The sequence below is a fragment of the Cricetulus griseus genome, chromosome 4 (genome assembly GCF_003668045.3).
Source record: "Cricetulus griseus strain 17A/GY chromosome 4, alternate assembly CriGri-PICRH-1.0, whole genome shotgun sequence".
NCBI lineage: Eukaryota > Metazoa > Chordata > Mammalia > Rodentia > Cricetidae > Cricetulus > Cricetulus griseus.
Window position 1 is genome coordinate 28,100,173 of NC_048597.1, and position 15,388 is coordinate 28,115,560.

General features: G+C 37.2%; 1 protein-coding gene across 2 annotated transcripts; it reads right to left on the bottom strand.

Moving 5' to 3' along the window:
• Positions 1-458: 458 nt before the first annotated feature.
• Pou1f1 (POU class 1 homeobox 1) lies at positions 459-15,075 on the bottom strand. 2 transcript variants are annotated; one of them, XM_027413323.1, is made up of 6 exons: positions 14,898-15,075; positions 12,130-12,279; positions 4,253-4,477; positions 2,262-2,426; positions 1,487-1,547; positions 459-669 (listed from the first exon to the last, which is right to left on the bottom strand). In XM_027413323.1, exons 1-6 carry the CDS (start codon positions 15,037-15,039, stop codon positions 459-461), a joined length of 954 nt encoding a protein of 317 aa, XP_027269124.1. In that variant the 5' UTR covers positions 15,040-15,075. The 2 variants fall into 2 exon arrangements, with proteins under 2 accessions (XP_027269124.1, XP_027269123.1); XM_027413322.1 differs by having other exon boundaries at positions 12,130-12,201; positions 14,898-15,039.
• Positions 15,076-15,388: the final 313 nt, after the last annotated feature.

Consider the following 15,388-nt stretch of genomic DNA (forward strand, 5'->3'; position numbering starts at 1 on the left):
GGAAAACAACAAATGTTCTTAACCACCGAGCCAGCTCTCCAGGCATGTCAATACATTCTCAACTTGTACTTTCCATGGTTAATATTCTATAAATATTTGTCCTTACTTTTTAAAAAATTAAAAATAAAATAAATTGGCTTAGAAAAGGAAATTTGATGCTAAAACTAAAAGATACATATATGCTGCCCCCACCCCATATGGGTGTGTTACGTGAAGAGGAGGAATAGATGAGATACTGGGGGGAGGGTTTCCTAGATGTTAGTGTCTTAGGATGCAAATGAGCACTGAATTCTAAGAACAATTAAATATCTCAGCATAAGTCATTGAGTCTTTAAAAAACTGCCTAAATTACTGATTTAATCTAGTTTTTGAAGCTAATCAAGTGAGGAACTTCCGATTTTGCTCGCAAACTGAAAGGAGTGGAAAATGGCTTTGCAAACGGCTACCACACACAAGTCTTATCGGCACTCGAGATGCTCCTTCGAAATCGAGAATAGACTTTGGTTCAGACTGGTTTTCACCCGTTTCTCTCGCTGCCTTCGGTTGCAAAACCAGACTCTGACTACTTCTTTCTCGAGATTCAGTTCTTCAGCCATCCGCATGATCTCCTGAGAGGAGGGCTTGCTCTGCTGTCCAAAGTGCCTCTCCAGGGCATCCTTAGCTGCAATACTGGGGTGATGCGGGCAGGGTGGAGGAAGAATAGAGGTTGCGATGAAATTGTGTGTCTTTCAATGAAGTTTTCGGAAAAATAAAATGAAGCTTAACTTTCTAAATATTACCACGGAAAAGTAACTCATAGATTTTTGGAAACAAGACTTTTTTTTACCCAGAGACATGTCTTATTCCAGACAACCTTACAAAATCTTAGGCAACTAGGGAGCCCAGATTCTCTCACTTGCTGCCACAAGGGGGCACTAAGTTCTTGACAAAGAAAAGGAATTGTGGGCCTTTCAAAGTTCAACTTCTCCCTGTCTACTCATCACCTGCGTACTCCCCACACCCAGTCATCCCCAGGGTTTGTAATGCAGGAAATGTGAAGTTGACAACTACCTGAGATAAACCTTGCGCTGTTCCTACCATTATCTCACAAAAACAAAGGCATCACTAAATATCCTTCACAGTTGTAATGAAGGGGTCATGATAGACCTTAGGCTGACACTCTGGTGACTCCTTTTGTTATTTTTAGTCGAGATACTGAATTAGCAGAGTGAGAACTTGTACCTACAAGGACATCAGTGAATTTCTTGGCTTCCATTTTTTAGTCTGTGCCAAAACATCGAATCAAACAGTACATATTTTATTTGTCCAAGAAATGTTAATAAATACCACCTTCATTTCTTATGAAAAAAATTTAAAACACTTTTAGTTTCATCAATTATTTCTATTCATCTCATGTGTTGTAAGCTATACTTAAATGCTGATTCCATGTGAACATTGTTTTTTTTTTCTTTCTCTAGTGAATTTATTAGCTATCTCAAAGGAATACCTGATAGTTGTTCTCCGTTTCCTTTTCCTCTCATTCGCTCCCACTTTTTCACTGTACAAAGCTGTAATGTGGAAAAGAGGAAATAAAAATAGAAAGTCATTTTAAACTAGCATTTTTGGGTTTCAATTTTTCCATATAAAATAATGCAAACTACAGTTGCTGTGCATGTCTGTCTTAAACGCTTGTAAATTAGGCCATTTCATATTGCATTTGATAGGGAAAAGTATTAAAGCAAAATAGATGTAAATCTGATAATGATTTTTTTTTCCTACAAACCCTATGTTCACTTTCTGTTGTAAATTCTTCCAAGTCTCATTCTTTTTTTAAATTTTCGTGTGTGTGTGTGTGTGTGTGTGTGTGTGTGTGTGTGTGTGTGTGTGTGTGTATGCTTGTGCACGGGATGAAATACCAAGCTTTTATTTGTTGACAGTATTTGTTGAACAGACTGGTGAGAACACTTATGTCCGGTTGTAAAAGTGGCTCCTGTGAGTTACTCCGGTTATCATAAAGTCCCAGCAATGTGGATGTTAAGAATATTCAGCATTTTCTGCTGATGTTCTGTTTTCTAGAAAGCTTCTCCACGCAGCCCGTACTTCCTTGGTATATTTATTGCTATGCTTGGATTATATTGGTCTCTATCAAGATACTTATTTTTCACTTCAAAGAGATGAAAAGGCCCTCAAAGCCCTGCTTCAGCCTACATCCTGCCGCCCCGCCCCTAGCAGTCGTTTTGTGACTACACCACAACACAGGCTGCACAGATTTGCCCCAATACCTCCTACTTGCTCAGCTTCCTCCAGCCACTTGGATAATATCGCTTTTAGTTTACATGCATTTTTGAAACTGAGCTGCAAGTTTTCAAATCGGCAGATAGTTGTTTGGCTGAATTCCGAGCCATGCACAGCGGCCAGAGCTTCGCCCACGTTTGTCTGGGTGTATCCTGCAAACGGGAGAGAGACAGTCTTACCTCTGGCTTCACCAGGAAGATCAGGGTGGGTCCATTAGCACACAAGCTGAATTGTGCATTACTCTTTAAAAATTCCATAGTCTTGCAATTTAAAATTATTTAGGTTTAGCATATTACTGTAAATACACTAAAATGTTCCTCTAGTTAATAAATTATTTTTAAAGTGAAAAGGACTCACAGGCAAAGATAATGGTAGCAGTAAACAGATACCATGTGTATGTCATAACATTTGATAATGAAATTAGAAATTCTTGGCCTTTTTAAATTGATTATCAAATAGGATACATGTGTTCCAAATATTTGACCCATTGATTATAGTGTGCAAAATATACAGTGATAGATCAAGCATTTTTTTATGTATGAATAAATTTTCAACAATATATTGTTATACCAAATAATACTAAGGTTGAGGCTTGCTTTGCCTAAAAACATGTCATTCAACACAGGATGCCTATGGTCCCACATTGTATGCATAACTCCAAGCCCATTTATTGTATTATTTGGTAATACATCTGTCTCCCAGCAAAAGGTCCTTATTAATTGCCCCAAACATTACTGGAATGTAAGGTAAAATAAGCCATCAACATATAATTTTAATCGTCCATAGCAATATAAACAGAATTGGAAATAAGTATGATAATGATGTCTCCTGCTGTTTATTACGTGAACTCAGTACATATTATTTCAGGGCCTAGAGCTATATACCTATATGTGTAACATGATTTCATATGATGTATATCAATAAATGTCATTATAAATTACCCAGGGCTCATTCCACCAGTTCAGAGGTTTGAACTATTATTTCAACCCATTAAAAAAATACATTCTTTCATGAATTTGAACCACAATTAGTGGTAATGGTTATTGTATTTTTAAAAATGCTTTTCAATAGAAAATGAGCAGTGGCTTGGAATAAACAGTTGACAGAAAAGGAAATACAAATGATTATTAGACAGTAATGAGAAACAGTAATTTAAAATGAAATTGAATGTTTTCACTAAAACTACACTGTCCTTCCACTTTGTCATTTCAAAGGTCCCAAAAATTAAGAGCACACTGATCCTTCAACCACTGTTTACTCATTTCATAATCTGGTCATTTGCTCTGTGCTGGAGACAGAAGAGATATTTGTAATGGTAAAATTCTGTAGAGATGAGTTTGACAACATCTATCAAAGTGCATTTGTGTTTAACTGACAATTTGGTGCCAACATTTTCTGTTCACATGTTTATATAGATGCAAAACTGCATTTATAGAGTTGTTCACTGTGGCATTGTTTTCATCCCTAAGAGACTAAAAGCATGGAAGAGACCTAGCTAAATAAACTGGTGTATTTATGCGTATAGGGGGGCAGTTCAAAAGAACTTACAAACTTGCTTGTAGATGTGTAAGATATCTCTAGAAAGATACCCAAGAAACTAACACTGTCAAAGAAGACAAGCAGATGGTGTAATGACATTTAAACATTTTCATCGTTTCAAATCATATGAGGTATGTACTCAAAATTTCAAGTCAAGTATTAAATAAAAGGGATAGTTTAAAGCTAAACATGAGGTGGGCTAAATATTAGGAAGTAACATTAACTTAAATATCCATGTTTTTATCCTGTTAAGAATTTACCAAGAATTGAAGGCTTTTGATGTGTTCTACTTTTCCCGATTTGACTAGGTTAAATGCACAGGAGAGACAGAGACTGCGAAGCATATTGGGCTTCAAGCAGAGCATAAATTATTTCCCAGTAAACAGAGAAGGATTTGCAAATTCAGTTGTTTGACCCATCAGAGTGAACAAAGGCATACCTAACTTAATTCTTCTCACTTTAAACTCATTGGCAAATTGCTCAAGTTCTCGGATTTCTGGGGAATCCATGTCTATTGGCTCTTCAACCAATTTACTTTTCCGCCTGAGTTCCTGCTTGAATTCAGAGGCTGTGGGGTCCTCAGCCAGGAGAGGCTGGTGCAGGGGAGGAAACCCATGACTCAGGGTGTGATCTGGGAACTTGTAAAGGCAAGGGGTTAAACCGCCTGTGGATAAAGAGAGAGGAAACGACAGTTGGTAACTGTGTCTATTTCCCTACAAGCACCACTCTCTGCTGGTGTTGACCATTACTCCTCTCAATGTGTTTGCAATTCAGGACTTTGGAGTACAGCCCAGACTGCCCTTGATCTTGTGCAGTTCTGGTGCTCGGCCTCCCGGATGCTTCCATTATACTTAATGCCACATTGGTTCAATCTTAAGTTTTACACCTTACCTTATGTTCAGTGTCCTAAAGCAGGACCCAGAGTAAGTTGGTAGTTGGCATGAGATTATTTATCTTCCACCTCCCCCAGGAGAACAAAACCAAAGTTAACATTAAAGGAGAAGTAGACAATTTTAAAAAGCTGAATTATTTTCTAGTTCTCTCTCAAGGTGTAAGATTCCATTTTTTTTTCTTGTAAAAAGGCATGTATTCCTGAGAATCTGGGGTCTGCTCTAACCAGATTGTATGAGTTAATCTCTGTCTTCTTAATTAATTTAAGAAGTGACCTGTAGTGTTTGCTATAACCAAGGCATAAAGTATTTGGACTCAATGCTATACTGAGATTCTTGTAACTGGGAAATTAATCTTACGGTACTAAAACTACTACTATTTTCATAGTAAACGCCTAACTTCAATTAAAAAGTAAGCACGCTTTTTAAATTTGATAAAGACAGATTAAAATACGTAAATGTGGTTGAGTCAATTTAATAAGTCAGGGAAACAAAAGAAAATTTTAGAACTTCTATTAAAATATTGTGAGAAGCTTTCTTGAAAAGTAGACAATATAATGGAATCAGTTTCTTTTTAATAATTATTTAAAGAAAAGAAAAAATAAAATTTGAAGAAGAGGACACTGGTAGACATGAAACAGAATTCTCCATAGAGAATGCGGTGTTGGCTTGCCAGCACTGATTATATATCCTAGGAAGTAAGAAGGCATTGAAAAATGTATAGGTTTTAGTGTTCTCTTGGAAAGTAGATGCCATCTCAGTTCACGATCCTAAGTGACAAGATGGCACAGAAGAAAATTTTCAATATATTTTTTTTCACTTTTTCTTCATTGACAAATTACTATTTTTATTATTGGTGATTTCACTTCTGCTTATGTTAAATGTCATGTATAACCAAATATTGAATAATGGATCAATCTCATGACTATAAACACCTTAACTTAAGTTTTATAGATGGCATGCAGTCATTATTATCAGAAACATGAAAAATATACCAATACTCCATCACTACATTCATGAGTTAAAGAAATTAGTAATAATATAATATGTAAATCTTCTAATAAAATAAATTTAATGGGCAATAGTAGTGTAAGTCAGCAAGTTTTTAGCTGATATTATTTATATAAGACTATGTAATAATAAAGCCCAAATCTATTCAATAGAACATATAATCTTCTCAAATGAAAATTAAATATATAAGTTCTGAGAGGCTAAATTAAATAGCATGAAATAAATTCAGCTACTCTCCAGGTGTGTTAAAGATTGAGGAAAATAATTTTTTGTTTATTTATTTTGTGTGTGTGAATGTTTGCTTGTATGCATGTGCATGACCACATGTATCCCTGGTTCCTGTGTAAGTCAGAAGAGGGCATCAGCTCCCCTGAAAGTGGGATCAGCGGTGGCTGTGAACCACCTTGTGGGTGCTGGGAGCCATGCTTCGCTTATGTCCTTTGCAAGAACAGCAAATGCTGTTAACCACGGAGCTATCTCTCCAACCCAAGAGAGAAACTATTTTTGTTTTGTTTTCTTACAAAACGTTTTTATATATAAATTATGCAGTTACATTTCTGGACAACCTTTAATAAGAAATTATCCTTATGCTATCCACCTTGGTCACTACTTCCAATTTCTAATGGCCATCACAACCCTGTGGGACTGTAAGTCCTCCACAGGACATGGCTGTCCATTTCATGTTGTCTGGTTCCTTTTCTGTATGAAAGAAACTAAAGGAGTAAAAAAGAAAGGGCGCTTATGTTCCCCACCATTTCCAGTGTAGGAAGTTACTGGATAAGGAAGTCAGTAACTTCCCTTCAGATGAGAAGCTATTTTAACCACACGGTAGTCATAAGAGCTGATGTTGTGATGAAAAAAAACAAAAAACAAAAACAAAACAAAACAAAACAAAACACAAAAACATTGAGCCAGAGAAAGACTCCAAGACAGAGTTCAATGGTGGGTTTTTTATTAGGGGAAAGGGATCATGAAAGGGGGGAAGGGACAGGGAGGAGACTGGCCTTCAAGGACAGGAGCAGTGGGAGAGAAGGAAGTCGGAGAAGGAGAGAGACACAGAGAGGGAGAGAAAGAGAGGAATAGGAATGGGAGGTGGGCTGGGGCCTTTTAAAAGGATCACAGTGAATGTGCACAGGTGTTGCTCTTAGTGGCTGCAGCTGAGGGCGGATTCTTTTAGAACTTCAAGAGCAGGCCAGTACAAATGGCTAAATCCTAACAACCGAATTCCACTAACTTAGGAAAAATCCAGACTACGCAGGTAAATCAAACAACTTTCTTTCAAAGGTTTCCTGAATTTAAACACATTTGGTTGCCTCCACACAATCTCTTTCAGGCAAAACTAATTATTTAAAAAGTGCATCACTCCAGGGAAACTCAAGGGTAGCTTACTTACTACAATTCCCCTCAGAAAGCCTACCTCTAGACCTCTAAAAAAAGGCATTTGAATGGCGCCCGTGAAAAATGAGCAAGAAATCCCAAGTTCCGATCTTTAGTAACCACAGTAAGAGTGAAAATGTGATAGGTGGTGAAACATTGAACATATTTTTTTTCATTCTGAAATGAAAAATACTCTTTCATTATGGAAAGTATCCATGATTCTACCCACTGGACACCATTTTCATAGAACTTGCCTTCCTTCACATTTCACCCTAGCTGTTACCATCACAATCGGACAGAATTCTGTTCCTAGCCTATGACTCAGTGTGTGGAGCACGGGGAGTGGTGGTATGGTATGAATAACAAAACTATTTTTCAAATCTTTTCAAGCCTGGATTACTGAAGAACGCTGTGAGCCCATGCAGCAGAAATCTCAAAAATGTCCCTCAAAACATTGGTAAAGCAATGCTGTCGTTTGCCCAGATAAGGACTCCTGTGAAAAGCTTGGGAGTGCTGGAGCCCTCTCCATACTCCCTTAGTTTTCCCAATGCATACTCAGCCACCTTGGCCTCTCTGAACTATTCTGTAAGTCTTTATGTGTGGTAGAGACAACAAATCTCTTGAAGCTGGCACGGGGGACAGAAGTAGAGATTGCCTTGCAAGCTGTTGACTCAGCCTTTCATGCTGTGGGCCAATTGCTGCCTGTGGCTAGCTGAAAGCATCTCAGGCTAAAGGCCTTAAAAGAACTCATGAGAGAAGCAGAGGGACTCAGGACTACATGCCCGCACTGTAACTGTTTTACTAACATTTTTACACACACACACACACACACACACACACACATACACACACACACACACACACACACACACACACACACACACACACACACACACACACACACACACAATCATATGATCAAATCCAATCTTTTCCCCTTTCTTTGAGGACTGCATATACTGTCTGCACCAGACATGGTTTCTTTGTCTGTTTGGCAAAGAAAGTTTGATTGGCGCACAGCCATGCCCATGTGTTTCCACACAGCCAGAACTGCTTTCCAGCCAGAAGAACAGTGAGGTAGCTAAGCAGAGGAAGTTTAGGGTGTTTACAATCCAGCTCCTTACAGAACAGGGCAGTGCATTGTCTAGAAGGCAAAGCACCCCAATGCTGCTGGAAGGTCTTTCCTGGGGAAAAGCCAGCCTTCTTCATGACCACTCTTCCCTGGACAACCCTAGCATCTTCAGACAAAAGAAAAGGAAAACAGAAAGGGTGACAGAGAATGGAGAAAGGGGAAGGTAGGGGGAAGAAAAACAAAAGACAAGAAGTTAAAGAGAAAACAAAAAGAATGAATAAAGAGGTTTCCATGATCTTCTTTTATTCCCAAGCAGAAACTTTTTTCTTTCTTTGCCTTTTAAAATGTACTTTTGAAATAAGGACTTCCCTCCCCCCCTTCCATCAAGGCTTAATTGCTGTGTCACGTTCTCAGCTGGGCCCTTGTTCTTCGCTATGGGGCTGGTGTGCCTAGTTACCATGGATGGTGGACAGACAGAGCAGCCTCCATATTTGCTTTCTAAACTTCACTCTGCTTTAGAATCTGAGAACCAAAGCAACCCAAGAGACTCAGGCACCTGAAAGCTGAACATTTTTTGCTGGTCGTTTGACTGTCTGTGTTCTCTAGCAAAGGTTGTGAAGAACATTTGTAATTCCCTCATGTGATTTGTACTGTTCACTGCTGACATTATGTCTAAATACTCTGGAGCAGAGAGGAAGAAGTAAATGACCACATGTCTATCTGAGGAGAGCAAAAGAAGGTTCAACAGGAACTTGGTAGAGAGGTCTCTGTTAGTTAATGGTGCAGCTTTTTGCTGTTTTCAGCCCAGTCGTTCTCTTTAGTTTGCTGGTGCCTGGGCTGAGCTACAGGGAATTCAACTAAGGTTTTAAATCCTCCTCACCAGTTGACAAAAATCACTATATCTCTTCCTTCCCTGTGAACTAATTTAACAAAATACTAATCTTCAAAATATGAGCAATATAACAGCCATGTTACATTTTCCCACAGCCCTTGAAACAGTTATTCCAGGAGATGCCCCTCACAGAGTGTACAGCACCAAACCTGCCCATAAGATGCTCTGTGAAGATTGAGGGAGTGGCTGGCATTTCAGAAAATTCAAATGACATGACCAGGTTTCTATCACCTGTTTTATTCCTTGCCTTCCTCATTTCTGAATGGCTGTATTTTATGACTCAATTTGTGCAGCTTCCCTGGGAATGAAAGCAGGAAAATTCAGATTGTCTAAGATTTAATCTGCAAAGAAATGTATGCTAATGCTTGATATATGTCAAGAACCAGGCATTCTGACAAATTATAAAGCATATAATATTTTAATGACATCCCTCTCAGAAATATTCAAATATAGTCTCTGTGCACCATGGTGAGATTTTGTTTTAGCGACAAAATATAATTCAATTTGAAGGCTACAATGATGCCTCTAAATCTTGTTATGAAAATTGTGTTCATGATGTTGCTAAACCAGACTTTGGATATGGTAAAAGTCTTTCTTGGGTCCTTTTCCTTGGCTATGTTGAGAAGAAAGAAAGAAAGAAAGAAAGAAAGAAAGAAAGAAAGAAAGAAAGGAAGGAAGGAAGGAAGGAAGAGTGAGAAGGAAGGAAGGAAGAGTGAGAAGGAAGGGAAGGGGAGAGAGAGAGAGAGAAAGAGGGAGGGAGAGAGAGAGAGAGAGAGAGAGAGAGAGAGAGAGAGAAACCTGAATGAGAGACTATGCTGAGTGCTGTCAGCTGCCTCTCAATGGGACCTTGGCCTGCTGCCCCAGTGCTAGTGCAGGCTGCATTATAGGACTCTGAGGCTATATATAAACTCTCTAGATAACTGTGGGCCACTTTATGCAGAACAAGGGAGGAGATACCCAAAGAAATTAGGGCAAGAGATAATTAACCACTGGTATTTGGTGTGTGTGTGTGTGTGTGTGTTTTTTAGTGTGTGTGTGTGTGTGTGTGTGTGTGTGTGTGTGTGTGTGTGTATAAGTGTATAAATATATGCAAATGTATATGTGTTGGTTGGTTTGCTTTCATACTAACTCAAGTCAAAGGGCAAAAGCTACCTTTTTAAGGAAGGTGCTCAGGGAGGCCTGGAAATTCTGGAGACAGAACTTTCCTCCAGCAGAGAGCAGCAGCACGTGACCACAAGGATACTATTTTCTCTTTAGATGCTCAAGGTTCTGTGAAACCTAAAGCAGTATCCAACTTCTACTCGACAGCTAATAGAGCATATTTTGCTAATCCACAGCAAATATCATTGATCAGCTGAAGGAGTTGTTCTTGTTGTTTGCAAATACTGATTAGTTAGATGGTTTATAAGTGATGATGGATTTTCAAAGGGAGAAAGCCTTGGCGTTAGATATTCCTTAATTATTGAAAAGTAAAACCAGGCTGGAGAGACAACTGAGGGGTTAGGAACACTGGTGGCTTTTCCAGAGAGCCTGCATTTGATTCCCAGCTCCTACACGGTGACTTACAACCGTTTATGATTCCAGTCCCAGGGGATCTGGTTACCTTTCCTGGCCTCTGTGAGCAATGCATGAAAGTGATACGCAGACATACATGTGAGCAAAGCGCCCATACAAATAAACTAAAACTAAATAATTTTAAAGAAAGAAAAACCAAGGTTTATAAGCAATTATTAGGAACACAACTGTTTGAAGTAGGTGAATAGAGAGGTAGGGGGCTGTTTAAAAAGGGGAAAGAACATGCTAAAAATTTATTGTATGTAAACGAGTTCAAATGTTTTTCAAAAATACCAACCCTCTTACCATAACAGTTAAGATGTTGATTTATTCAGAATGATGCTTGGCCAAATGTAAGAAATGTTAATATTCTCAATATTTTATTTCAAAGGCTTAATGTTTTATTGAGAAATTAGAGATGAATGAACTAAATTACTTGTCCCATTCCATTTAAATACTCTAAGCATATCTCTATGTTTCTTTGTGTAAAATTGCTTACTCAGAAGACAGATGAATACATTTTAAAAGATTTCCTTCATGTTTGATTCCTTCATCCAAATTTCTACTGTCTCTTAATCCTCCCCACTCCTTTTTCTACGGCTAGGTCTTAGTTTTTTTCCATGATGAGAAATAGTTTCCTGCTGTAATAACAAATACAGACTACTAAAGTATTTCCTTCAGAACAAACTAGTAGATAAAAATCTGTGAACAACAACCATATTTTATTAACTGAATAAATTATTTTCTTTAGTCATGTCCCAAAACTAAGAAGGGCAGGTGTTCAAATTTCTAGGAAGCCAAGCTATCACTGGTGAGTTGGCATTGTACTTGAAAGAGGGATGTTTCACGTCTCCTGAGAAGTGTGTTACTTCACCAGCCTAAGTGAGGCTTCAGAAGCAACCTGGGAAGGATCATCATAGCCTGAAATAGCCATGGCCAAAGTCCCTGAACATCAGGCTGAGCCGTCAGTTTTTATTTTCTATATATCATTATGGAATGACTATACACAAGCAGTATTGTGATGAAGGCATTGCTCCATAAATCGTGGTGCCTGATGGAGTAGCCACTAGACAAATGAGAGTATTGACCCCTGGGAATGGAGCTGATTTAGCAGAGAAACTGAATTTTTAATTAACCTTCAAGTAAATTTAAGTAACCTCATGGGTTCTACTAGCCAGTATAGTATTGCCACAGGGAATCCCACAAAGGCAATAACAAGTGGCATCTAGCAGTTTAACAGTAGTGAATTAAAAAGCAAACAAACAACAGAAAAACCACACAAAGCTAGAGTCAGAAACACTGGAGTACAGGATTGTGTAGAATAAGGCCATCAGGCACACCATTAGGTTTCTGAGGGCCTCACAGGTCAGGGGACACTTCTGAAAGTGACACATCTACCACTGCCTCCCAAGCCAAAAGATCAGAATTTCGTGTTACAGTCTTGTCAGCATTCCCTCTGGTCCAGGAAATCCAACACCATTTCCCCCAATCCAATACCACATGTAAGTGTTTTTTCTTACCTGCCATCACTCCATAGGTAGATGGCTGGTTTCCATAATGACAGGAAGGCACAGAATAATGAAGTCCTGTCGCTGTATTTCCCATAGTTGTCACCGAGAAATACGTGTGCAAACAGTTAGGAGTTTGGATCAAAGACAAAATAGACGGGACTGGTAAGAAAATGTATGAGGATTCAAGACACATTCAACTCATTTCAAAATTAGACATTTATGCGATTCTTAAATTATATGCCAATATGTAAGTTCTTCCTCACTGGCAGTTTTCTAATGAGCAGACAAAATCAGCCAAAGATGGTCTCAACTGATTAGATCCTATATCATCAAACTAGACTTGTGTGGTCTACATTGTGGCTACATACAAGTATCTGATGAAGAGAGGAGAGAGGAGATTGGACCCCGGCTCTTTGAGGGTTGTAGAATTCTTTCGGGTTCCATTCAGTGTAGATATTGCACTACAGCCATTGACAAGTAGTCTGACCGTTGTTGTATAGTACAGTATTTATTATAAGGAGGTGTCTCTGGAAGAGCGAATACCTAAATAGACTCTTGAATAGTAAGAGCTGATGTATTTGGTTTTCCTTTTTACAAAGAGAAAATGCCAGAGTATTCACCAGTTCAGAGACGTTCATAAAAATACTGCTGTCTTCAGGGTTTTGATAAAAACCCAGTGATAGTGTTTAGTCCAATTATGTTGGGCTTGTTGGTTTTCTGCATGCATGCAATTGGTAAAAAAGTTTTAATGATAAAGTCAGTCATTGAAGTTAAGCTCCTTTATCGCTGAAGGCTGTGTACACACATAATTCCACACATAGATGTATACTTCTTATAATTAGTGTGCATTTATAAATAAAACTGTAAAATATATGTGAAATTTTAAATACAAATGAACATTTTAACCACAGGGACAGAAAATTTTTCCTATATTTACTTCCCCATTTTTCTCTCATATCCTAAATATAATTTATAATATAATAATATTGAGTTTATATAATAAGCATAGCAATTTTTTCAAACAAATGGCATATAGCGAATATAATTAGGAGTATTTGAGAATATTAACACATGATGTAGAGATTAATGATATGAGGTCTTTTCATAGAATAAATACATTTTGTCTAAATACAGAACAATATTTCATTGTAAATATCTGCATACATTTCCAGTCTGTAACTGATGTAGAGATGTGAAGTAATTTTACCATATAACAGTTACACAGAACAATTTCAATCTTTGTTTTTAAAAGTTAAATGAACTTTAATAATATTTAACACCTAGGGGCTTTCATTAAAATAACTAATTCACTACTTAATGTGTATATAACAATAATTTTATGGAAATTATAAATCATTTAAAAATAATTAAAGGTAACTTTTACAAATTATTTTTATTTATAAGAGCAATATAATATTTGGTTTTTTATTTTAGGAAGTTGTGTAAATGACAGGTTAATTTATTAAATGATTTGTTATGCATTTTTAAATAAATCAATAGAATTTAAAGCCACATCCTTTTGCCACATCGTTATTTTAATCTTAAATTTTACTTTCCTACTGATTCAATATTCTTCTAGTCAATTAGAGAAATATATCATTTTTCTAATTGTCAATTTATAAAATGTATTATTTTAAAAGTATGGTTGTATTGTGATTATTTAAATTATCTATGGGGCTATTTATATCATTATTGTAGGATTAAATGACTTTATTATTATATTTTCCATCAAATACATTTCAGTACACTCTCAAAATTACCATTAAGCTACGGGAATCTTTAGCAGATTAAATCATGCTGCCAGAGTCCAATATATCTAATATCTTGATTATTTAAAGCCAGCCAAACATGAATGGGAGAGCTTCACAACTGTTTAGAAACTGCTTAATTATCATAAAAAGTTGTGTGTTTTAAATCATAAACCCAAACTTTTATTTCTACAAATATAAAATTTTATTTCATTTCTCCATGTGAGTCAATTACATTTTCAACAATGAAGGGTGAATACGGATTGGTGTTTCATGGAAGAAAATGGATTAGTCTAAGGCTCTGGCCATTGCTAGACTGACTCAGAGACCAATTGTTTCTGCATTAGGTGCAAATATATTAGCAAAGGCATACACTTGCTTGTGTCTAGATAACATGTTTTGATCCCCACTTTCATTTAGGAATGTTAAGTAAAGACAAATCTTAAGTTATTTCTAAAACTCAGTCTTGAGAAAGTTTAACTTTCTCAGCTCTAAATGTTACCTGACTTTCTTTTCTAAGTTTTGTACTATGCATTTAATAGTAGTGTAATGAAGCATTTAATTACTTTATCCATGAAAGCTCACTTTAGTTTGTGTTGGAAATTTCTTGGTTTGCTTTTATAAGGCTTATGGTTGTTTAAAGATAGTAGCAAGTATAATTCAAAAATGAAATACATTTTTAATATAAAGTAGTAGTACCTACTTAACATTAAACTATTTTAGAATATTTCATTTTGATATTTATCCATAAACATCTCCATTAAAATAGATTTCAGAGTGAAAAACACTCAGGCTGGCTATTTGCTTGTGTAGAAAACAGTTCTTCTGGATTGTAAAGTAAGACCAATAAACAGATAAATGATTTCCCTTACGATTTTTTAAATTATTAGGCAACTGGACTTCTGCAATACCCTTAATATTTAGCTAACACGAATTAGAGGAGGGAAATGGAACAGAGAGGTTATTCACTAAAAGATTCATCATCACATCCATTCTGAAAGCTGTAGGCCCAGCCATGGAAGTCTGTACCTGTAGACATCACGTTGGTGGCATGGTTGGAGACGGGAAGACACTCAGCGGCACTGTGATGCATTATCAGAGGCAGAGTTGCAGGAGCATCAGAATTCAGAGGTATAAATGTATCAGCTGAAGTGAAAGATTGGCAACTCATTCCCACAAGAGAGTAGAAAAGTAAGACCTGCTGCTTGCCAGATCACTTTTATTATATTACCGTATCAAAGGGCCGATTCACTTCTCCCTACCTGAATATATACATCAGGAAGGCTCTGAGGCAGCAGGAGGGTGCCGGCTAGTATTTATACTGTGAGGAAATCCATTTATACATGTTAATAGTTTTTTCCCAGGAGTGTTGCTTTGTCAACTCCAACTGTCTTTTTTAATCCAAATATTATCTGTGCCCAAGAAGGAACCTGATTGCAGGGTACAAATTGAGGAGAAGGCAAAAACAGAAACTCTGTTTTCCATCTTTAATAAATGAGACCTTTGGGGAAGAATAAGGA